Source organism: Columba livia, chromosome 17 (assembly GCF_036013475.1).
Source record: "Columba livia isolate bColLiv1 breed racing homer chromosome 17, bColLiv1.pat.W.v2, whole genome shotgun sequence".
Classification (NCBI taxonomy): Eukaryota; Metazoa; Chordata; class Aves; order Columbiformes; family Columbidae; genus Columba; species Columba livia.
The window spans coordinates 2,457,405-2,482,287 of record NC_088618.1 but is presented as its reverse complement, the minus strand read 5'-3'; the positions used below and the strand labels follow the sequence as shown (position 1 = coordinate 2,482,287).

General features: G+C 42.8%; 2 protein-coding genes and 2 long non-coding RNA genes across 7 annotated transcripts in view; 2 read left to right on the top strand and 2 right to left on the bottom strand.

The window, feature by feature from the left end:
- Positions 1-1,141: 1,141 nt before the first annotated feature.
- On the bottom strand, positions 1,142-19,505 carry SLC15A4 (solute carrier family 15 member 4). The gene is made up of 8 exons (XM_005498275.4): positions 18,863-19,505; positions 13,249-13,544; positions 12,224-12,392; positions 11,078-11,155; positions 10,605-10,773; positions 8,486-8,641; positions 4,674-4,832; positions 1,142-2,494 (listed from the first exon to the last, which is right to left on the bottom strand). The coding sequence occupies exons 1-8, from the start codon at positions 19,430-19,432 to the stop codon at positions 2,346-2,348; spliced, it is 1,746 nt and encodes a 581-aa protein (XP_005498332.2). The 5' UTR covers positions 19,433-19,505; the 3' UTR covers positions 1,142-2,345.
- On the top strand, positions 4,799-8,567 carry LOC110358107 (uncharacterized). The gene is made up of 2 exons (XR_002412222.2): positions 4,799-7,207; positions 8,430-8,567. It is a non-coding gene; the product is annotated as an uncharacterized LOC110358107 (long non-coding RNA).
- Positions 19,506-20,348: 843 nt separating the features above from the next.
- LOC135575612 (uncharacterized) lies at positions 20,349-23,762 on the bottom strand. Its single transcript, XR_010466688.1, has 2 exons — positions 23,629-23,762; positions 20,349-23,260 (listed from the first exon to the last, which is right to left on the bottom strand). It is a non-coding gene; the product is annotated as an uncharacterized LOC135575612 (long non-coding RNA).
- GLT1D1 (glycosyltransferase 1 domain containing 1) overlaps positions 23,399-24,883 on the top strand; it is a 37,557-nt gene continuing 36,072 nt past the window's right edge. For all 4 annotated transcript variants that reach the window (XR_002412250.2, XR_002412249.2, XR_002412247.2 and 1 more), the window contains exon 1: positions 23,399-23,556. Coding sequence is in view for 1 of the 4 variants with exons in the window: in XM_005498274.3 (XP_005498331.2) it covers positions 23,489-23,556 (68 nt within the window). In the remaining 3 variants the exon portion in view is untranslated. The remainder of the gene's footprint in view (positions 23,557-24,883) is intronic.

The following is a 24,883-nucleotide window of genomic DNA, read 5'->3' as shown; positions in this document are numbered from 1 at the left end:
AGTTGCCTACGGACTTTTATGGGAAATATAATAGATGCCTCAACTACTGTAATTAAACTCACTCTGGAGGTTTATATAAGCAGAAATTTTAAAGAGAGTCCCCTTTGCTGAGGAGGGATATGGGCTGGAGACACAAAGAATTGAGGAAAACAGTCTTGCTGCACTCCTGAAGGATCCATGGTGAAACGAGCAATGCCTTGGGATACCCTGGAATCTCATCTGAACACAGCAGCCCAGGTGACTTTTCATCATACATGATTAGATTATAGCTTGCATAGGCATTATAAGGTCTATGCTTATCCTTTTCATAATTCTTTATGAGTAGAAGTAATGATCTTTAATCAGATAGCTGCTTTTGTGTTGAACAAGTACTTACTTTTCAATGTATTTTGAACTTATGATGCCTGGAGAGACAGAGGCTTAGAAATGTCCATTGGGGTGAGTCCTGTCAGGTCTTTCCATTGCACTGGAACAATCTAAGAAATGAATGTAACTAAATTCAAACTGTACACTTCAAGGTATCTCATTAATGAGGTGCAGTGCTCAGTCACAAAGCTAATTGATTAGTTTTATTTCTGTGACAGGAGTGGGACACTAAAAGGTGAGATGGGGAGAAGTCAGCCAAGCCTTTGAGTCACAGAACGGCCTCATCCCTTTGATGAGAAGTGTCAAATTAATCTTCATAAATGGTCATAATTACTTGTGCCTGGAGCTCAGCCAAGTCATTCCAAATCAAAATTAAATCATACAACTGATTGCATGTTCAGTCTCATCTCCAGTGTTAGAACCACCACAGCCCTGCAGAAACCTGCAGCCATTGACCGTATGTTTGTAACAGGGTGAAAGACATTTGCCTAAACATTGACTAGGCTAGCCTACTATTTATTCATTATATTTTTCCTTAAATAATAGTTTTACCAAAGTTTTACTGAAGCTTGCCTATCCAGTTGCTGTTAGACACCGAGTTGCTTTGGTAATCCATAGATTATCCTCCATTCTTCATTGAAGTCAGTTTGAACTATAATCAGCAGACCCAGCTCTAGAAATCTAATAGGATTCCACTATATATTTAGGAAATAGAGGCTACGGAACAAAATATTTGTAGTATAATTTTATTCGCCTAGAAACAAAGAGTCAAAAGTCACAGCATGGAAGTTCATTTTATTTTGTAAACTCATTTAAAAGATGTCCATGTACAAAAGAAGGACATTTTAACAATGTAAATGCAGACAAAGGAAACTATAAAAATTCAACACATTAATAAAAAGTTGAGTTTTTAATTTCTTTCTTTCTGCATAATTCCTTGCATCTTCCACACCAGTCTACAGGCAATCTTAAGTACAGTTGTTAGAATCATTAAAATTCAAGAGGCTGAACATAAACCCACTTGCTCTGCTATAGGAATGTGTTGCTGAAAGATCCAACCCCTGCAGCACGTTAGCTAGAAGTAAGACAAAAGACTGAAGGAACTGGCTGAAAGGCTTCTAAATAGTTATTGCGCATTCATCGGCTGGGAATTCACTTTGCTTTCTGCAAATATTTAGAATATTCCTTAGGGAAGTAACAGCGTTAGGCTGAGCGGTGCTTTGTCAAATGATCTATGTTTCATCCAATGCAGCTTCAAAATTAAAACATCTCTGAAGTAAAACCATTTCAGTCCCAACAAGCGTTCATTGTGCACCACAACTTACAGCAGCTACAGGACAAGCTCCTGTGACACATAATTCAGTCTTCGGTATTGGATACTCCTGACTGCAAGTTTGGACTTCAATCCTTGAGACACTGTCAGTGAAAGGTCAATTAAAATACCACATTTCTTTTTAATAGGGGCTAATTTGTCTCTGTTTCTCCCCCAACGATGACCCTCAGGACTGAACATTTATTCTTGTAACCACTACTTGAGGTTTCTGTAGAATGTTTTCTTTCCTGTGTCCTCCACGTAGGCTGGAGCGCGTTGAGTGTTCCTCTCTGCTCTTCACTAAGCAGAGTTTTTCAGTCAGAACAATCATGTCCCATGTCACTTGTTACACTCCATTTCCAAGCATAAGCATCCCAACTTGCAAGACGTAAGTAAACGTCTCACGATTCACAAGGAGCAACTCGAATGCCTCGAGTTAACATGCTTCCGAGGTTTGGGTTTGTCCTCCCGTGCCAGGACGTAGTGCAAGAACCGACCCCACCAACATAAGGCACTTACCTGTGTTACACGAGCGAGGGGGCAAGAGCTCTTGGAACATGCAAGTCTAGAAAGAGTCTCACCAGAGAGAACACGGGATGGCGCAGGCTCCGGGTGCGCCGGCGCGTCCCTGCGCGCTGCTCGACTGACGGCTGCTCTGGAACCGCGCTCAGATCCTCCCGTTGGCAGCCGCTTCGTGAACCTTGGATTTCTGATGATCGTATTTCACAGAAACAATAAGGAAAAGCAAGAGGGTTGCTCCTTGGATAGCGGCCAGCAAAAAGAAATAATAGTTTAATTGGCAGCCGTTAATATTGCCTAGAAAGGATTGGGGAGAAAAAAAAATCAACATTAATAAAGATGATACAAAAAAGCTCCCAGTGCAATGCAGCATTCGAGCTATGCTCATAAAAGCCAGTAATTTAAAGCCTTTACCATCTTCACTAGATATGCTTTTAAGGAGCCTGGAGAATACAGTGAAGTGATAAGGCTTTAGTCATGGAAAAAATAATAAAGTCTCTTATGTTTTACAGCTTAATTGAAACAGGTAAAAGTATGATTTTGATGGTTTTGGTACTGTATATACGAGAGTCCCCTCCAGCAGGCTTTTCAGCCCTGCTTAGTGCTGGATGGTCCTTCTGGAGGCCTGGAATGCCCTTCTCGCTAAGGCAAAGAGGAAACCAAGAGAGTCAAAACCCAAATGCTACTGAAGAAAAAGTTTGGCAACTCTGTAGATACAAGGAAAGCAATTACTGAGGTTTTCTCTGAGCCTGCTTTTGGAGTAACGCTTAGAATTCATTAAACCGTATGTGGTTTCTTTTTGGTTCAGTTCACCTTCAACACTCCCTCAAAGTTGTTATAAATTAGTGATTCATACCACATTAAATAATGTTAAATTAGGAAAGCTCATTGCTAAAACATTATTCCTCTATTAAGAAATGAGCACTAACTATTGCTGTACTTCCAAGAACAATATATTGTGGCTCATTTCCAACATGCCACATGAGCCACAGCCAATTGGACCATTATGATTATCAAAAAGGTTAGAGAGAGTAGCAATTGTGAAGTATACATCGATCCTAACAAGCTGTGCATGCAGCACGCCTATAAATGTTGAGATTCAATTACTTTTAATTACTGAAACTTAAGATTCAATTAAATGAACTTATAATAAAATGCAATAAAAGTAAAAGGAGTTTTTCCTTGACATTTAAAATACAATATACATGGGAATCTCCATTTGAAGAACAGACGTTTATAAAGAATAGTAATTATCCTTTATGAGATGGGATATTAAACCCAGGAAATCTCAGGTTTTGTCAGGCAAATAGCAGTGGCAGGAACCAACACGCGAGTGCCAGCAGAGGGAATTTGCTGAGCAGATTTTGGAAGCGGTTACCACAAACCGCAGACACTTGGTGCCCATGCTTATGGGTATTACCAAGCATCTAAGGAAAAAATCCAATTCATTCATAAAAACGATTCCTTACAATTCCCACCCTAGAAGACCGAAGAAAATATCACATAAATGTAATTTGTATTAAATTATTATCTTCCCACTGAGCTCTTATTAACTGAATTATCTCTATAGAGAATTGCGGAAAAAGATGCTTTGCTGATTTTGAAACTAACTGGGGGGGAAAAAGTCTCAAGGTGATCAGATTTTCACGTGGTGAGGACACGTCCATGAAGTTAAGGCTGCCTGTCATCTTGTGCAGTTTTTTAAAGAACAACTTTAAAACTAAAGACAACAATTTGTGGCACATGTACTGTTCCAGACAACACCGCTGTTTGGTAGCATACAAATCAAGCTTAAATGGCAAATTCCCTCATAACAAATTAAGAACTCTTCACACTCCTTCTGTTGGAACTAATTAGCTCATTGATGACGGTATGATTTTCTGAAATTCCCAAGGTGCCACCTAGCAGTGCCAATAATTATTTTTAGCTTCAACTGGCAATCCAGAGCAGATGATACATTGGACTCTTTAAGAGTATAAATAGCCAGCAGACAGAAATGCAGAATTAACTCATGGTAATTCCAATGAAGTCTCTTGAAACTAGGAAGCTGAATGATCAAGAGAGATGGGGACATTTAACTCCCCATAACTGCAGAAAGTAATTTCAGTACTTTACAGCAAATATATTCTTCTTCTACACATAATTTAAATAGTTTTTACTAAAATACAAAGATTTACAAGTCATTTCTAGTGATGAAATGCAGTCACAGCTGAGCAGGTAGCTGACAGGCCTTACAGAGGCAAAATACTCCCTGTGTCTCCCCTGCTTTCCTGAGGGCAATATATCCCTTGCATAGTCACTTTACTGCACACTTACATCCAGGATGCAGCTTGGTCTTTAACAACACAGTAGACAAATTGATGTATTTAAAATAACAACGGTGCTCAGACTCAACAGCTCCCCATGCCTGATGTTCCGCTGCTTCTGAAGGAAGCCTTCTACCTTACAAACCACGAATATACTGAAAATGACTTACCAAAATCTGTGTGATTACTCATCCAGCCAATTTCTTTAATAGACACCAGTGCCAACAATCCAGAGCCAACAAATGAGCCAATCCCCGAAAAGAAAAAAAACAGCCCCATGATAGCACTCTGCATGGATTTGGGAGCAGCTGAATACGCAAATTCTAGACCTGTATTAAAAGAGAAAAAAAATGCTATTGGAAGAGGTAAGAAATAACATTAGTTTGTTCTGGTTTCGGCTTGCTGGCCTGTTCTTTTTAAGGCTTGTAGAAGCAGGACTTCAACTTTAAAATATCCTTACTCAAATTTCAACCGATAAAACATATCAGTGGCATCAATTTGAAAATCTGTGCTACTGAATTTTAGTACTGACAGAACACACTGAATTGGGCTCTGCCTTGCAAAGACTAATGCCGTGATTAACTCTGCTTTTTTAGAATAATACTCCTGTCAAAAATCAAATGGGATTATTCACGAGAGACAGTCAAATACATTCTTAGCAGAGCTTTTCCTCTGACAGCTGAAACACTTGTTTCAAAACAGTCTACTTCATACTGAAAATTAATGTTACCTCATCTAACATTTTTCTTGGCAAAGAGAACATTATAGACCTGCAAATGACACAGCTCTTATGTCTTGCATAACAAAGGCGTGCTTTATTTTCACCGTTATTGCTATTTGACTTTTGCTAGAAATGCACTGGTGTTTCTTTTCAATAGCAGGGCTAACGCTCCAAGCCAGAAAGGTCAATTTGCCTGTTGCGAGGGAGCAACTTTGTTCTTGTCAGAGAACCAGAACTCTATTGTCGCTGCCGCAGCGGCATCCTGCAGCGCCACCCCAGACACCGCTGATAACCAGCGCCCGCTCCTCCCTTCCATCCCAAAACACTTCAGAATGAGCCACCAGCGACCCGCTTGTGATTCTAGAAGGGAACTGAACTAAACGTTTTTGGTGCCACTGGGCTGGGGGAGCTGCTGTCAATTTAAACCGTAAGCAGAGCATGGCTGCAGGGAGACCTGCAAACGGGGAGGGGCAAAATTACATTTATTTCCAAAATTAAAAATGTCTTTTTCTTTCTAGCCTTTGCCACTAATAAAACAGTTCAGGTTTTTCAAGGAGTATTTATCTGGCCAATCTTACTAAAAGGAAGAAAAAAATAGAGTACTCTCAGGATACATTAACTTGCTTCTTAACCTCTTGTTAAGTTATAGTTGCCACAAGCCTCCAGCGTATCAGCTGCATTTTGGTCACCAGGCTTTTGTACGTTCTGTCCAAGTTAAGCTCAAATATGTGACATGGAAGGATACTCTCCTGTCCATTTCACAGCTCTACTGGATGCGAGTGGTCCTGCTGGAAAAAGATCCTAAGACTAAAATCAAAAACCAAAATGGGTGCAACACTATGCGCTTTTGCAACAAAACAAGGCATGCTTCTAAACTTGAATAATGTTTCCGGCAACCCTAATATTTAATTTAGCACAAGGAATATAAAATCTTTGCCTTCAGAGATGGTTTTGCCTGCTGGCAGCCATTGATAACGATTTCATGCTACCTCAAATGAGCAGTTTGGAAATGAAACCTTCTAGTTGGTGTTGTCATGTGAGATTACAATGGCCGGTTAAATGAGGTGGCTTTGAGAGGATTGACAGAATAATACAAAAGATTAATGCAATGTGTGTCATCTTTTTAAAGGTACCTCGAGTGTAACTAATGTGGCTTAATAAGAATATGCTTAGTTTTGCAGTAAACAAAAAACAAACATGTCTCTGCTCTTATGATATACAGTCGCTTTTTGTTCACAAGAAACCCTTCCAAATCACTATAGTTTTGTAACCATTAACACTTCACTTAATTTAAATCTGAATTTCATAGCACAATAGATGCCTTTATCAAGTTTTAATAGCAAATTAGTGAAGTATACTCCATTAGGTCTTGAGAAGCCTTCTTAAAGATAATAAGAATTCAGTTTAGATTAACATTCAGAAGGCAGGAAAAAAAAAGCTTTGTAAAACAAAACAAATTAAAGTGTAATACACAAAGCAATTAAGTTCTGCATAGAATTTCTGGTTCAAAGGAGGAGAAGCATTTGCATTTTTCCTAACATTGACCAACAGTTTTTGAAGTTCTAAAGCTGTTGGCAGAGACTCAGCAAGTGCGGAACAGCAGGGTATTCACGTAAGAATCGTGTACTTTGCTTCTCGTGAAGTCCACTAAAGCAGCCGAAAAAAACAATCCTTGGTTTGGAGTTCAACAGAGAATGCATCAAGCCCTTGACCTTTCCACAAGCTGCAGAGAGGTTTGTTATTTGTTCCTTGCAAACACCTATAAACTAGAAACGGCGCCTGACAGAGAAACAGGAATGCGTAACAGGAAAGAAAGGTATTTGGTTTTGCGTGAACACTTGCATTGCTGGTAAGTCATCTGTTTAGCTGAGTAACTCGACTAAGCAAGACTTCCATTTTCAGATTTCCATGTGGTAGATTTGTGACGGCCACTGTTCCCACGTAATAAATGTACCGTGATCCAGGACAGCGGTGACCGCGCAGGTAGGTCCTCCAGCAAAGGACAGATATCGACTGCTCTGCTAAAGCATCCTTCCCATTGCAGAATCTAAAATGTTTAGCATCGTGGGTCTTGGTGTGCTTTAAAGACAATGAACGCTCTCCACATCTTACGAGCTGCTTATTGAAGCAGATCAACTGAAGGACTTGCCACCTTGTTTTATTCCCTGACAGCTGCGATGACAGGAGAACACATGTAACCAGAAACCTGATGCAGTAAAGTTCTGTGTTCCACTAAGAGGGGAACAAATGGGCCGTGTGACAGCTGGGGCTGCGGCCAGCGAGATCTCACAGAGCTAGAGAATCGCATTTAACCCACTGGGCCTGCCCAGAGTGAGGAATGAAAGTAACCTCCTGCCAGGGAAACGAAACCAGGAAATTCTGTCACAGGAATTGAAGAAAAAGAGCTGAATGGATGATCTTCAAAGTTCAATATTCTGAAACAGTATTTCAAAGTGTTATTAACTCTAGTTAAGCAAATACTAAATGACTTTTAAATCAAGTCACTGGAGGAGTTCCAATATATTGCACCAGGTGGCTTTGTAATTCTATTTAAGTAGTATTAGAATAGCTACTGCTACGATCAGGAAAGGTTCCTGTTACTGGTAACTGAGCATCGCTCCCAAGCTCTAGATCTGCAAACACTGTGCTAAGAGATTCACAATTGCATTGCCCTTGTTTAGTCACAGTAAACCAGTGGCAGGCACACCCAGTGCCAGCAGATAACCTGCCTTTGCTTTCCTCCTGTGCGTGAGCCCTGCATGTCTACGAAACAGAACAGAAAATAAGAATATAAGAGCAGCGTAGGGGAAAGGGACCTGGGGGTCCTGGGGACAGCAGGGTGACCATGAGCCAGCACTGGGCCCTTGTGGCCAGGAAGCCAATGGTACCTGGGGTGGGTTAGAAGGGGGTGGTCAGTAGGTCAGAGAGGTTCTCCTGCCCCTCTGCTCTGCCCTGGGGAGACCACATCTGGAATATTGTGTCCAGTTGTGGCCCCTCAGTTCCAGCAGGACAGGGAACTGCTGGAGAGAGTCCAGCGCAGCCACCAAGATGCTGGAGGGAGTGGAGCATCTCCCGCGTGAGGAAAGGCTGAGGGAGCTGGATTGAGAGTCACATAACTTCTTATTTCAGAGATGTAAAAACTCAAGTAACATGAATTTAAACTGGTGATAAATCTTTCTAATGATGTTTTTTTTCTTTTTCTAAGAATCCATCATTAATGATCGATATGAAAGCAGATTTAAAACACACGAAGACTCATACCTGCTATACTTGCAAATATTTCACTGAATCCGATCAGCACGTATTGAGGAATCTGCCACCATATCGGCAAATCTGCGGCATGGTATGTAACGTTCCCGATTGTCTGATTAATTGTTTTCACCTTCACAATTTTCAATCTGTTGCTTTCCAGAATTCCTACATGGAAAGGGAGGGGAAAAAAGATTGATCTAAGATACAAACATTGCTTCTTCATGTTAAGAATTAAATTAGGATTCAGTCCTGCATTGCAATTATAAATTATAAACCAGGACTATGTACTACTTATCTCCTAACATAAAGCATTTCAGACTACTTTTGCTATTGTTATATCAAGACACAGAGTTCTTCTGCAATAGAAATAGTGATTCTATTCGTATTCAGTAGCAACAGTGATACAAACACCTAACCCTTTTCCAGATGGATGAGCCCAGAGGTTTCTCATCCAAAAAATGGTTTTGGTTTCTTTAAAGACAATCTGATTTTCACAAACTACTACTTTGCAGTGTTGAACCATTGCATCTGCCACCACAGTACTAACAAACTACAGACCATTTTTCTTATTGAAATGGCTGCAGAATTATGAAAACCCTCTAGGAATATGATCATGACATTTATATGACACTTATAATCTCAGGAGATCCAAAAGCTCATTACAGCTTGATTTACAAGCAACACACTGCATAGAAAGTACTTCATGTAGAATGAAAAATAGACATCATATTGTAAAATATAACCATTTTTAGCTTGCTCAACACAACAGTTTAGAGTAGAAAGTGAATATCAAATAATGCTGTAGCGGTTTTGCTGAAGTTGCCCAGATTAAAGGATTTGCCTTATTGTTACATAAAATTCACAGAATAGCTAACAGTTAATCAAACTCCCTGCTTCACCCAGGAAGGACCTCTGAGAAAGGAGTTAAAATGGAAATACGGCCCAAACAAATCATTAAGATACTTCCAAGACTGAAAGTTAAGATATTAACATCTTCATGCATTTATGATTTTAATCTGTATCTCTCTCTGGGGCAGAAATGGTTGACAGTGATGTTGTATTTTAAGAATATTAAAATGTGGCTTCTTTAAATATTATTTAATGAGAAAATAAACATTTTCTGAAACATATAAACCAACAGCAGCTTCCCCTCTTGCTAGAAATAAACAGTTTCCTATGCCCCAAATTTGTTGCAACGGAAGTTCTTAAATTCACATGATGATGAAGGGATGTAAAGTTACTCCAAAAGGACAAACTTTCCAACCAGGTTGCAGATAATCACCCAAAGAATTCACCTTCTCAGTGTCTACGGTGGAACAAAATAATGCGTTACACTTGTAGCTGAATAGAAAACAAGAAGGCATGTGACATTTTTAAGACTTTTTTAAAGCCTTCTGCTCTATGAAACCGTTTCCCAACTCAGCTTGAGATGTTGTTTTCCCCAGTAGTAATAAAGACAGATATTGCTGCTGTTGAATTCACTTCTATGTGAGCCAGCAGGTTCTATTTAAAGAGCTGACATTTAATTGTTTTACATCATCTTCTTCTGCTGGTAGCAGTGTCCTAAGTAACACACAATCAGAGAAACAGACCTGGTTTAAGCTTAAATGACTTTGCTTTAAGAACTTTATTTGACCACGTACAAAATGACCTTGGCCTAATAAGGCCTAATAAGGCCTAATTATCTCTCTCATTGAGAGAAATCCTAATAGCCGTATAAAGTGTCCTCCTCTCTAAAATATAGGAGATTACAAGTGCTGAAATTAATGTATTTAATGCTATAATGCTTGACCAATATGTTCACGGCAGTGATGCTGTGTGAAGGCTCTGGGTTCCATGACGCACTGCTCAGAGGTGTTCAGTTCCACACCAGCAGTGCTTAACAGCTTCCAGTCATCTCAAAGCAGCTGATTTATGTTTCCAACACAGCTGCCATTTTTTCCTTTCATGCTATAGCTAAGTTAGTTTACACTACAGTAATTCCCAAACATTAAGGTAGAGGACAAAAAACCTAAAGTGGGAGGAAACTCTTGGTCAGCCATAATCTAAATTCATTATTTCAGATAAAGGGAAAGGATTTTAGGTGAAATTTCACTTTTTAATAGCTGGAAGTCAGACTGGTTCTTACCTGCAGCAAACGCAGAGCACATCACAAAGAACATTCCAACGGCAATCCTCTTCAGCGAGGAAGGGAGCAGGCCGTTCCTCTTCAAAATTGGGTCCACCAATTTATCTTTTAAGGGTATTAGGATAAGAATAAGCACTGCATCAAACATAGTCAGCCAGGCTGCTGGAAACTGAGAGGCCAGATGACTTCAGTTAGCGAGTTCAGATTTACAGGTTCATTTGTTCTATTATTTTGCAAAGGAAAAGATATTTTTCACAAGATGCTGAGATCCAAAATAAGGCACAAAGAAAACTAAGAGTGTGTGAAGATATATAAAAATGTCCTGGTTTGAACAGTGTGATACTGTACTATGCATCATGCCGACCCTTTGACCCATGATACAGGAACTGCTTGATATATGTGGTTTTGATGCAGGTTCAGTTTTTGATTTCAACTAAAGAAAACATGCTTTTTGTTTGTTTTGCCCTGCTTACCGTATGAATAGAGTTGGTGTCATTTGATATTTCGGGAATTTTCAGATGGAGACTTTGCAATACATACGTTGTCTGCATCTAGCATGAGGAAAGATGAGTTGATATTACTTGGACAAGGAGTACTGGGAACACAATATTTTTACATTTTTAATAATTAACAAAGATTATACCAGAGATGAAGTGCTAATATAGCAAACCAAAAAGAATTATTGATAGAACATTGCAAGGTTTTTTAACCCTTACATTTGCTTTTACTTAAAGCACAAAGAATCATTCAAGTGACTTTATAAACAATTTCTGCATAGTTTTGCCCCAAACATATTTGCTATCCTAATTTATGTCACTAAGACAGAAGAACCAGAAAGGAATTAATTAAAATGAAACCCAGATCTCTTGCCCTGACCAGTCTGAATCAACTGCATGATGAAACAGAGCGCAATATTTAAGATATGTTAATTTGTACAACTGTTGGTTTCAACTATCACTTTAATGACTTATTTTCTTTCTCACTATTAAGCCAAAATATTATTTGAAAGTATTCTTAGTAGCCACTTTTCATCTTTCAGTGTCAGGGTAAGTTTCGTATTTATGAAAGAGCCCCCAGAAAAGTGTGAGATGAGATGAGCTGACATGCTCTGGCATACTGGTAAGCTAATACAGCTTTCCACCACAATTTTATGCAGCAAACAGACAAATTCAGAAGCAGCTACCATCATGCAGTATTATTTTTGCAAACATAGTATTATTAAAATGATTGCTGAAATGCAACCCCAGGTGTGTGAAAGACAAGTAGTTAACATTATTGAACACACGGGTGCTAAACAAGTCGAACTGTCCATACCAGAACTCTGAAAAATCCACTTCAATATTCATCTTCTCTAGGGTCACAGCTACTGAATGCAAACTGTAAGTAAACCTATAGAACAGTTTCCCCCCAACAGCTTCTGTGTGTTTCCTCCAGGTAACTGCTCTGGGGGGTAATTTTCCAAAATGAGTTAAGATTTATAACACAGGCTCAGAACTGCAGAGCTAAAGCCCCGAGACCTTTCAAGTCCAACTGGGAGAAGAGGAAGTTATGGCTCTTACACTAGAAATCATGGTTTTTAGACACATAAAATAAAAATGTAACCATTTGGAACTACTCACCTGAAAATACACTGTCCAGTAAGGTATTAAAGCCAAAAAGACAGGGATAATCTTGACGAGAGCTTTCACATCTTCTACTTTATCTTCTCTGAATGGGCCCCCACGGGACAGCTTGGCCATCTCAAACAGGCTTTGCTTGCGAGGCTGCTGAAGGACTCCTTGGCCTTCGCTTTAGAAAAGAATTTGAAAGGTTTAGTCCAACAACAGCAAAAACTGACATAATGGGCAATCTTGTGACACTTCCTTTCATTATAAAAAGCTCATGCATTTCCAAAAGAAGCTATATAAGTTACAGCAAAACAACTAGGCCAGAATGGACCATCAGCAGATGAAAGCACAAGCTGAAAACTTGCATTACAAAGGTTTCCTTATTTCCCATCTTCTCCCCACCATGCATAAACAACCGGCACTGCAATTTGCAGAAATTAAGAAAGAGTATCACAAAATACAGGTTATTCTAATTCATTGAATAGTTTTGCAATCTGAATACATGAAAGCCTGTTGCAGAGGAGGCACCTGATATCCCTCTGATCAGTGTCTAGATTCAGCCACCACGATTCCATGGGCATCTCTTAAAAGTGGAGTGACCACTTGGAAAGCAAAAAGCTAGTACACATTTCAGCTGCTCATCAGGCCCCTCGCAACGTTAAACGCAGATGATAGCATTTTCAAATTAGAAGACGTCCCATAAACATATATAAGCAGGGAGGAAAGTTAACTGATGCTTAAAAGCATCGTACTTGGGTTACATTACACTTTCAGAAACTCTTCACTGGCAAGACACAGCATTGAATTGCAAACAGCAGACTTGATCTTGCAGCCTGGAGATCCAGTGATCTCAAAACATGCCTCTATTTCACCCTCTATCTCCTGCACTCCAATTTTCCCATTCTGGTTCTCAAAGCAAAACTGCTTATTCTAGTTTGTTCTCTAGTGTGACTTCCTACCAGCTAGTTTGAACTTCTAGTTGCAACTCTTCGGCTGATTCACTGAGTTCAGACTATACAAAAGAGCTCTTTACAAACCTCTGAGCTGATCGTTCCACATGTCTCTTTCTTGAGCAACAAGAATACGCGAGGATTTTAAACATGTCTGTGAAGGCACTCCCGTCAGGCGGTTTGGTGATGAAGAAACTCTGACCGCATAAGAAAACCATGAAGGAAATCCCAATGCAAACCGTTGGGATGCTATATCCAACAACAAAGCTCACATTCTGTTGAATGTACGCAATGCCTCCCAGAGAGAGAATAGCTCCCAAATTAATGCTCCAATAAAACCAATTAAAAAATCTTCTTGTGGCTTCTGGACCCCGATCTTTAACCTGGAAAAGATTAAAACCAAGTCACTGAATATCTGAAGAAAATTAAGCCTGCTTATTAAAATTCAGTCAAGTTCAACGCACTGAAGAGTTTAATTTAGAGTCATAGTGAAATAAGTGGTTTGGGCTTAGCATGGTATTGGATGAAATGACACCTTCCTGAGCTACCCCATTCTCTCTGTGACCTTCTACAAGACCAAGATAAGGATAAAAAAAGTCATAGAGCAAGGTCTGTTTACTATGGTTTAGTCAAACTCCTTACAACAGGAAAATACAAACAATATGAGCGCAATGCCGTGGCTAGAGTGCAATGCTGAAAAATACCACTGTAGTAAAACTGTTTCAAAGGTGCCCTGACTTGAATGAACATTACCAAGTATCTAATACACACAATTTATTTGCTCTAGGTAACACTGTGTAACAGATGAGCTCAGATTCAGACATTTTCCACAGAATTTAGCACTTTGACAGCTGTCACTTATTTAGATCACCTCCTACTGTGTAATATCCAGCCCTGAGTCTCCAGTTCCCTGTTCTGCATTGTCAAACCTTACACAGCTGTTTTCCCCACTAAATGGGACAGCATATCATTCGCCAAGAACACTAAGGAACAATCCTTTAGTGCTTCTACTTCAAGACAAATACATCATGACCCTACAAGGAGCATCCCAGTTACCCTGCATTTTCCTCTTTTAAACTACAGGGCAAATTCTAATTAAAAACAAACCCAAAAACTCCCAAAACCTCATCAAAACTCCCCAAAAGCTACACAAAAAACTCCCACTGAAAACCCCCACCCAAAAAAAATTGAGGGAAATGAGCAACTCTAAGCATTGTGGCCACAGCTGCCTTGTCGGTCATTGGCCACACGTCAACGCTGCCGCTTTCAGGTGGGTCTCCAAAGAGGAAATAAAATACTCTGGCTACTTTCAAGACATCTAGTTCAACTGTTGGAAAGAAAATCTACCCTAACACTTGATTTTTCTACAGTTCACAAGGTGTTTTTCTTGAGATATCTGCTAACTGTGATCTATATCTATATCTGCTAACTGTGATCATCATCTATACATACAGTTAATCCAAATGCAGAAAGAGCAGCACAGTGACACTCTTGAGTTCCATAACTGGGACCTACACAGCACTGGATTACAAACCAGTAAAGGAACAGTTCTCAAAATCAAAATTTCCAATGCAAAACACTTACATCAGACTGATTTTGGTGAGATGAGATGTAATTACAACCACAGTTTTCATGATAAAGAATCCTGAGTGCCGGGAACACTATGTTATGGGAATTGTGTAATCATTAGGTTATTTACAGCCGCTTGGAGCAGAGGACACGCCAGATGTGTAACTCTGCACTACAACTCCCTAAAGTCATTTACGATACATGGTTAACATCTTACAATTAAAGCAAAATTTTAAATGCAACTATAGCAAAGAGTAACTAGATCTTTAGCTACAACACCTGATGAGAAGTCAATCACAAATACCTGACCAAGGGCAACTTCCAACTCTGAGACCTCATTCTGACTTAGAACAAAGATGATCACTTGCTGAATTAGCCCTCCCCTGGATTTTTCAACACCAACATCTTCCTTAGGAGATGACCCAAGTACTAACCCAAGCAGTCTGTACGGCTTGGGACTAAAAATATTACACTGCTCAAATATTAAGATTGTATTAGATTGTCCTGATTTTTCTGTAAAGAGCCAGCCATCTATACCAACATCATTGCTTGTCCATGGTTCTTGTGTTTAGATGCCTTGCTTTGTCACAAAGTCATTTCCCAGTACAGCCAGGTCGGTTTCAAAGCTGTGGTTCTCCACACAGATTCTTATTTTTGCCCCAGTGAGTGCCTGTCTGGTGCCCAGCATTCCACAGTGACATCTGACACCATCTGCTCATGACCTCCAGCATTTCCTAAACCCCAACATTTCAGAGTTCCAGTATGTCATTATGTTCCCCCTCTCTCTCCTCACATCACGACAGATCCGCAGCTATGACCTATCTGACTCACAGAAATGGAAAAAGGTTATTTAAAAGTTACTGGCATAAGCTGTTTTCATTTGTTGGTGCAATCAACTGACAGTCACAAGTGACCAACGTAACAAAAACCCCCGAACTTATCTCAGCCAACTATGTGGGCAGCCACACCACAGAGCAAGGATGAAAACACAGAAGTTCGCCCTCAGCCCACAAAAGAAAGTGCAATGGCAACGGTTTCCCACAGTCAAATGTCCATAATTCTGACCAGAATTCCAGCACTACAGACACCAGTTATTCTTTGGGAGCATCTGCAGAGAGCTCGGTGACAGAGCTGCACAGTACTACTCAGCTGCTAAATCATTTCAAAGTTTTATACTAAAATTTAAAGGCTGTTTCCTCTCACTCATGTCATATCTGTCTCTGTCAGAAACAAACGAGTACTGCCCATGTGAACGCCACAACTTCGGTTTTCAATCTGAAGTCTGCAGAGTCTTGGATGCCCGTGGTTTCCTAAGAAGTTCAACAACGGCAACAAAGTAACTTGCAGTTAGTGACCGTCAATTCTTTCTATGTGATCCCCCGTCCTTCCCCCAGAGGCTGGAAAATCTCAGTTCTACAAATAAATAAAGGTTGAAAATCACTCTAATGGTAACTTTACGCCAGCAGTTTCCAATAGCACCCTGCCTCTGGCCATGCTACTGTAACAACGGTTTTAGCAAATCTAGAAGATTTTTGGCAGGTTTTGGGCTGATAGATCTAATTAGTAAGATGGCAATTCAAAAAGAACATAATACCGTGGGTTAAAACTCGCATGTCTAATCACCATAACCCCAAAACAGGTTCATGTACAATCAGAAAAATGATTATAGCTGATACTAGATCAGTGATCTACTACTAATTTTGGCTCCCACGCTGAAATTAAACCAGCTTTCACAATAATGAGGGACAGTCAGATTGTTTCCTAACAACAGAAAGTCACAAACTGCTAGAGAGCACAGGAAGTGACCGCAAAACACTCGCTCTTGAAAGGGGAACTGGAAAGTGCCAGGTTGTACACATCACATGATGGTGAACAGTGTTCTGAGAACCTTCGGTTCAGATTTAGATCTGTACGACGGGTGAATCTCCAACTTCTAGAAAAACGGCCCTTATTTATAACCACGGTTAAGTAAAGCTGCTCTATACCTGGCTTGTAGTAACTGGTTTTTTGCTAAGCTGACTGGCAGAAGTTACTCTATACTAAATCTACTTGGTTACTTGTAACAGCATTTCTAAAATCATCCATTTAACAGAAATTAAGAAACTATATCTTTGCAACCTCAGATGAAAATACATATAGGAATTTAGTTTCCAGATTTCCACCAAGTGATTATTTTCTTCTAAATTAAAAGCCCCCCTCATTATATTTGAGTCCTCCACACAAATTATAGATCATCTGTTAAATCAGAAAAATGTACATGGTAATTTTAAAGAAATCTGCAACAAAATGTACTTCACAATATCTGAAAGGTGGTTCATGTCAGTTAAAGTACACAACATAAAATTCATATTTTCCTTTGTTTGGTATTTAAGGGAAAGAGGACAAATCTTATCAGCACATGTCCAGCCAGAACATGTTTGCATTGTGTTCTGACCTCCCAAGAATGTGACCCTGGAAGAGAGACTTTATTCTCAGCAATACATCTCCATCTGCCCAGCAGTTTGCCACATTCCTATGGAGGGAGACGGCACCCAAGAGGGCCCAAAACTGCACAACAAGGTAAGTGGTATGCTGTAATATATTTAACAATAGATAAGCCAGAAAAAAAAAAGAGAAGGAGAAAAAAAATCAGTCCTCAGTGGAGCTCTACTGATTCTTATGAACCAGAAAGGAGTATTTCTTTTGCTTCACCCTACATAAATCACTGTGAATTATCTGCAGACCTCGCCAAAAACTGTTTTCTGTGAAATCCTGGGGGGAAAGCCGTTAAAAAATCCAGCTACAACAGCTACACTTCCATTGGCAATGGTTCTTCTTTTGCTCTGCTCCTGTCATTATTTATCTCTTATATTTAACGTTCATAAAGTGTTCCGGGGATAAGCAGTCAGTTTTGAAAAACACCTTACAAGATAAAGTCATATTAAAGCTATTTCACTTGATGGGCTTATGCTGGTTTAAACAGAACCAATACATTGGGGACACACAATCCTAGGCTATAATAACGTTTTATATTTATATACTGCCTTTCATCCAGAACTCTAGAACTTATAATATATGAAATGCCAAAGAATGATAAATGTAAACTGCACAACAGAGAACAGAGGTATGTTTTGAAAAGATATTGTGGTGGATCCCAACTCTCACAAAGAATTTCACGGCATTTCTGTCACCTGCACTAACCAGAACTTAATGGGCCAGTAAACAGACATACAACTGGATTGGCAGTATTTTCCTTGCTTTGTCATCAAGAACAGTTTGGTTAGAAAAGCTGCTCTGTATCTAATTGATTGAAATTCTCAACTGTAGAGCAGAAATTATACACCAACATCCACAATCAGCATACTACCTTAGCATAAGACTGGAAAAAAATGAATGCAACAGCACATTCCAGTTGATACTGAACTATGAACTGTCTCTCAAATATCTTCTGTAAAGCTACTTGGTTCTGCAGTGATGACCCAATGGGTGATATCACTGAAGTGGATCTGAGTAAGGTCATTTGACAGGACATGTCCTTCTGAGAACAGCCCAGGTAATACGTTTATCACGTTGAGAGCACCTTCCCACCCGTCATGTGGCACAACATAAGCCTGCACAAAAATATCGCTGAAGGGCAAACTGCGGCACACAGAGAATATCTAAGGCATCAAAAACTGTTCTCTGTCCTTCATTTATCTCAGGATGATAAAGGCCTGTGACCACTGCTCTAGAAGGCCCATGGTATCCTTGCCAAAGCTAAAATGTGTATCAGATATTTCACCTGATGAGCTCTGAGGTCAAATTAACTTAATAGCTATTAAGTATTCAACCCAGCTCCTGAAGATGGTGATGGCTTAGCCATTGCAGGCACCACAGGTAAGGCTGGCCTATCAGGAAACCAAGGGTCTTAAGAAATCAGGCGCCACACAGACACCAAAATTATATCTAATGGGGTACAACTTAACAGCTTGCATTCCACAGGGAACAGAGCTGGATGATCTGATTCCCTCTGAAACGTAACATCTCCAGAGACGTGAATCAGTAGGTGCGCTGTCCATCCCACCAAGGCAGTCCCCTCTGAATGACTGACAGCCATCCCCTGGTTCACCTCAGCACCCACACACAATCTGTCAGCTGCCAAACGATACTTGACCTGGTCCGCCCCAAAAGGGGTGATGTTGGCCTTGACCGACCCGACGCCCAGCCCCACGAGGACCAGTCCGATGAAGGTGGCGGTGGCACAGTAGTGGGTGGCTCCCACCTGGGAGCAAGGTGCCACGGTGGCGTTGGCCGCTGGAGAGGAGCAGTTCTCCACCGGGAACAGGGGGATGTCCCCGCAGAGGCCCTGGCGGGTGTGTGGTGCGGCGATGACGGGGAAGGCCAGCATGCCCAGCAGGTAGAGCGCCATGCTCAGCAGGATGGTGCCAAACTTGCCCAGGAGGGCGTCCGCCAACCAACCGCCGAACGGCGACACCAGGTAGGTGATGCCCATGAAGAGCAGCAGGGCCTGGCTGGCCTGGGCCCCCTCCCAGCCGTAGGGCGGCCCGTTGAGGAACAGCACCAGGTTGGAGGTGATGCCGTAGAAGGCCACTCGCTCCAGCAGCTCGGCCAGCAGCACGGCGGCGCAGGCCAAGCGCCGCCCGTGGAACGCGCTGGTCGCTGCCCGCCCGCGCTCCCCGCTGCCCAGCAAGGGGCTGCGTTCGCTCGGCTCATTTCCCTCCATGGCGGCCGCGCCGCGCCGCCCGGCCCGCCCTGAGGAACTTCGCCGCGGCCGCGCGGCGGGGCCCGGCCCGACCCGCCCACGCGGGGGGGACGGCGCTCGGCCATTGGCTGAGAGCGCTGTCGCTCCGCCGGTAGCGCCGTCACATGGGCGGCTGGGCCGCAGGGAGCGGCGGCTGAGACGAGACGGGGCGTGGCAAGCGAGGGGGCGTGGCGTGGGGGACCGGAAGCTGCGGGGCGGGGCCGCTCGGAGTTACCGGCGGTGAGGGCAGACCGGGTGGGTCCGGCGGGATCTCCTCAGTGCCGGGCTGAGTCGAGTGGTGCGGCCGGTTGCACCTTGGGGTGTGCAGAGCTTCGCTGGGAAGCGGGGCGGCAGCTTTCCCCTCGCGGCCTCCGCTAGGGTGCCGGGCGGGGTAAAGCGAGGGGCGGGGGGGGCGCTGCAACAGTGGTTTGGTGGTTGTTGTGCATTAGCTCGGGCTGGGAGTTAGGTTTTAGTCATTAACTGGAGCTGTGCGTCTTTATTAATGACACAGCCTCAGCGCTGGCTTCCATGAGAGCCCTCATTTTCATAGTTTTATTCAGTAATAATGAAAGCAAAGTTGGAATGTGGTTTCTTTCCCTACTTTGCTTCTCGTTGGAAAAGCAAAAGTGAGGATTGTCCCTGAACAGCAGCTGTTCTGCAGAGAAAGCCGAATGTGTGCTGGAAGTGGCTCTTGCCTGTGTCCTGCTGGGGGTGGCAGGAGAACCAGGCCTGGGCTGGCTCTCATCACCCGCCTGGGGTGGTACCGCCCTGTGAGAAATTCGGCTTCTCCGAGGGGTTCCTGCCATAATAATACATCATAAGTACATGTGGAGAATGAATACTGTGATTTGAGTGGAACAAAATGTACTATGAGAAAATATACATTAGTGGTTGCAAGTTCAGAGCCCTGAGATGTTCTTTTATTTCACCATCACATATATTGAAGTAAAGATCATGAAAGTATGTAATTTCCTTCAACAGCAGCTCTTGAAGTCATCACAATGACCAGAACAAAGTGGGAAAGATACTCCTGGTTGTGTGTTTTCAATGACAAAGGTAAATTCATTGACATCATGTAGTTAAACCCAACATCTAGGTATGACTTAACATTTTTGGAACAGTTGGTAATTGAGCAAGTGATGCTTGTAAAAGTAACTATATTCATTTAATGATGGGCCTTTGTAAATAACATGCCATAAAAACGACTCATTAAATATATTTGCTCTTTTCAGTAGTTAAATCCCATGACAAAGGACAATGAGGAAAACGCAACTGGCTGTACAGAGACCTCTTTTTGTGAACTACTGTAACATGACTGGTTCTGTAATTAAATTATGTTTCAGCTTTGCCTAGCTTAATACAGTATATAATGAAATTTGGGATTATATCTTCTAAGGGGTCTAGTAGTATTTCCAGGAGACTGCAAAGTAATTAAGCATATTTTGCATTATTGTGTGTTTCAGTAAATGCAGTTACTACATTCTATGCCCTTCATAATTTACTTTAGTGAGTGGGGTGAGATTTTTATATTGGCCTACCCAGCAGCTCTTACAAACACCTTGCAAAGATGAACAGTGTTTGAAATGTACATTATAAAATGTTATTTAAATCTTCAGGCATCGAGAAGTAGGTACTCTCACTAAAATTCAAGAGCTACTGTTGTAACCAGAACACTCTCTGGAAATGTAGCAGTTTTACAAAGGTGATTTTTTAATTTTCCTCCAAAAAAGAATGCTTAGCTACAGTATATTTAAAACTTCTTCATTAAGGTACATCTATGATCCTTTATTTGAATACAATTAATGCACCTGTGTGTATATAGTGATATATTAGTGCATGTATGTGTTTTCAAAGACACAATAATACTTAGTGCTGCAAAGACTTGTAGATTTCTGTTAGTCAAGGCCTATATAGCATAAAGAACAGTTACCATAAGTAGTAATAAAATGTTAGGACCTCTTTGACTGTTTCCTTTATTTCCTCTTTATTTCCCAGTTGATGGGTTAAGTTTCCTCGTTTGTCTTATGGAGCAGGCCTTGTCTTACTTTGATGTTTGCATTTTTGTCTTTGTGTTATACACAAAATGTACTGGACAGCTGTTGTCTGGTTCAAGTTCAGGCTGTTTCGAGTACAGGGCTGGAGCAACAGGGCCAAGAGGGGTTTGCTAACCTCCCTTGGTGTGATGCAGCTGGATGAGCTGCGGTGTGTGGGGGAGACCCTGGGACCAGCAGGAGGGTCTGGTGGGAAAGGACTTGGAGTAGCAACGTATCAGGAGGTGGAAGGCGGCTGCATCAGCTTCTTGCGGTCTGTTTGATACCCAACAGGTCCGTTGGACGGACAGCTGGGCAGCAGTGACCAACAGAGACGGCTGGTGCTAGATTTGAGGGTGGTTAAGTGCTCTCCAAAGCCCAAATACACTTCATATAGGCCACTTACAGTGAAACAAACTTCAAGGGTAGAATCCTGGCTGGATTGAAAAAAGCCCTCAAAATTTCAATGGGGCTGGGATTTCGTGCCAGAAACGCTTTCTAAAGTGGAGATGAAAATAGCGTGGTCCTGCCTACCTTTAGATTAGCATTTATGCTATTTTTAGCACTTATGCGAGATTTCTTGCTCTGTTAATTTGTAGCCATCTTTTTTAGTTTGGATGAAGTTTAAAATGGTCTGAACAACGTTGCGCTGAATTATTTCCAAGTGGTAGCTCGGTGAGATGCAGACAGCTGAACACAGCTCTGCAGCACGAAGACCCATTAGCAAAATGCGAGCCAGCGCACCGAAGTGCTTACAATTTGCCAGAATACCCTTCAATATCTATCTTTATCACTTCTAAACCCTCAATTCCAGAATACCTGTCATCCTCAGAGATTCACACAAGTTATTTGAAGAACTACTATTTTTAAAAATCATTAATTTTAAGAGCCTTTCTCTGTATGTGGCATATTTTTCTCCCTCTACCTGACACTGTTGACTGGAAAAGTAATTTAAGCCACAATGACCAGGCCCTGCAGTTAGCAGCCCACCTTTCCCTGTCTCCTACAGCCTTGGGGAAGCACAAGCATCTGTGTGGCCCTGTGGTGAATTCCATCAGGGAACCTGACCATGTTATCAGTATACAGGCAAAAGAGTGAGGTTTGTTAGATCAAGCCCTCCTTCTCACGGCCACAAATGTCCTGCATGTGTTCTCAATGTTTCTACAAAATGCTGAGTTAAGTTCAAGGCCATGGATATCAACAGTCAACCACCTGGCCCCTATCAGTTTCCCAACAGACTCCCCGAACTGGCCTCTCGGTCTTGCTGCCTGCTGCCCCACACATCTGCTCGTAGCTGCGGGTTATAATTGGGGTTTATCCTGAAGACTGGCTCGATAATTTGACATAACAGTTGCCATGATCCTGAGTGTGGGCTCTTCCTTTTTCTCTTCCCTGCGCTGTTGTATCTTTGGATTGTGCGTGCTGCCGTGGAGGCTGTGGTTCCCCACAGAGCTTTCCCCTGCTCTGACACGCCTTTGGCTCTGCTTCAGCAGATGGCCGACCTGATAGTTCGTGTGGTCTTTGACCATCCCGTTGCCTTGTTCTTTGGACAACCGCATTCCGACAGCTTTTGTGGTTGTTGGCATCTTACCCACAGTTAGTTTTCTCTCCATCCCCGCACTGAATACGAACCACCTCAGGAGATCCGTGGTGACCGTGGTGTAGCTGAGGAACCGCCTCAGGAGACCGTGGCTGATACCAACCCCCTTCCCCTGGTCATCTTCTCAGGAGATCTTTGAGGCTTCTCCGAGGCCATGATTTGACCACATCATCTTTGTGGCTGTTGAATGAAAAAAACCACAGTGCTATTCAGAGGTGGAGGGAAGGGACCCAAACCTACGGGCACCAGGCCAGTTTGTCTCCGTAGAGCTGCCCTCTGACCGGGCACCTCTCGGGAGGGGTCGGAGCCACCTGGGCGGGGTGGGCAGGGGCTGTTTCCGGGCTCCGCGGGGGCGCCGGCAGGTGAAGGAGGCGGCCGCTCCCGGCCGGGCGGGCAGGAGAGGCCGCTATGAGGCTGCTCTTGCTGGCGTCCCTCCGAGCGCAGACCGGCAACGCGACCACCGCGGCCAGGATACAGTAAGTGCCGTTCCCGCCGCGCCGTGCGGGGAAGAGGGGACCGCGCTGCCTCCTCGCCCGCTCCTTGCTCACCCCTGGGGATCCCGCCGCTCCTCGGCGAGCCCGCAGAGAGGCGGAGCCGGCAGCGCATCCCCTCACACCGAGGCCGCCGCAGCGCTCGGAGGGGTCTCCGCGGTGGGGCTGGCGGTGCGGGGCTGAGGGGGCGGTGGGGCTGGCGGTGCGGGGCCGAGGGGGCGGCGGGTCTGTCCGCCATGCGCTGCCCCCGCCGGCGCACGGAGGCGGCGTCTCTGCCGCGGGGATGGCCGGGCCGGGGGCGTGTGAGGAGACCCGGGGCCTGCTGGATGTGAGGCCGAGCCTGTGTCTGGGGGGGTGGCCCCCGCCGCGGCTTTGCTGCCGCTCTGCCTAGGCAACGTGTCCCCCCTTTGCCCGTGCAAGGGAGGGGGAGAAGAGGGGTTTCCCCCCAAAAAAAAACCCCACGAAACCAAACAAAAGACCTTTCTGCTCAGGGCAGTTTGCTGGCGCATGTGTCCCCCCACAGCCGCCCCACCGAGCGCTTGCACAGCTGGTGCTGGTGGTGCAGCGGGTTTTCTGAGTACCCAGAATATGAGAAGTCCATGTGGAAAGCAGCAGGCTCTGAAATGAGGAGCTTTCCCAGAGCTGCTCTGCAAGAGCTGCTCCCGCAGTGCCCTTGCTGTGGGGTTCAACAGGCGTGGGGGTGATGGACAAGAACCTGTAGAGCTTCCAGATTCTTTGGGCTAACAGAACTGCGTCAATACCGACTATTCGTAATGTCCCCATTTAACGTTTTCGGTGAAATGTGGAAAAAGGATGTGGCTGATAGCATTTCTGAGGGCTTTGCTGTGCATGTGGGCTTTGTTTAAAGAAAAGAAGGTCACTGTAAAAATGAAACCATTTCTCAATGGTTTTGTCCTCTTGAGGCCCAAAATAAGGACTTGGTGGCTTCTTACCTGTCAAAGAGTTTAGTTGTTTTTCTCGGGATTAATATATTCCGCTATTTAAAATTTTCCCAGATCTTGATCTGTATACAGAGAAATAGTCCTCTGACATGGTTTAAGTTTTCACACTAGTCGTTTCATACCAATTTCAGTCTTTTGTGCAGGGCTACTGTATTGTATAAGATAACAGTGGAATGTACTGGCTGCCTCGTGTCCGTCACCCTGGCATTGAAGATACAAAGCAAATGGAGCATAAAGACCAGAGAAAGCTGAAGTTTTCTTTATTTTAGAAGAATAATTATTGATAAAATGTTGAGATAATTATGTTCTAATGTTTATAATACACATTTTTTTACCTGTATGTCAGCAGA

Bases quoted from the DNA above. Each gene is read 5' to 3' on its own strand.
- SLC15A4 (XM_005498275.4), bottom strand. From the start codon at position 19,432: ATGGAGGGAAATGAGCCGAGCGAACGCAGCCCCTTGCTGGGCAGCGGG. The intron at 11,156-12,223 runs GTGAGTAGTTCC...TCCTCATGCTAG, and splicing joins ACTGGACAGTGTATTTTCAG to ATGCAGACAACGTATGTATT. The intron at 8,642-10,604 runs GTAAGAACCAGT...CTTTCCATGTAG, and splicing joins GTGCTCTGCGTTTGCTGCAG to GAATTCTGGAAAGCAACAGA.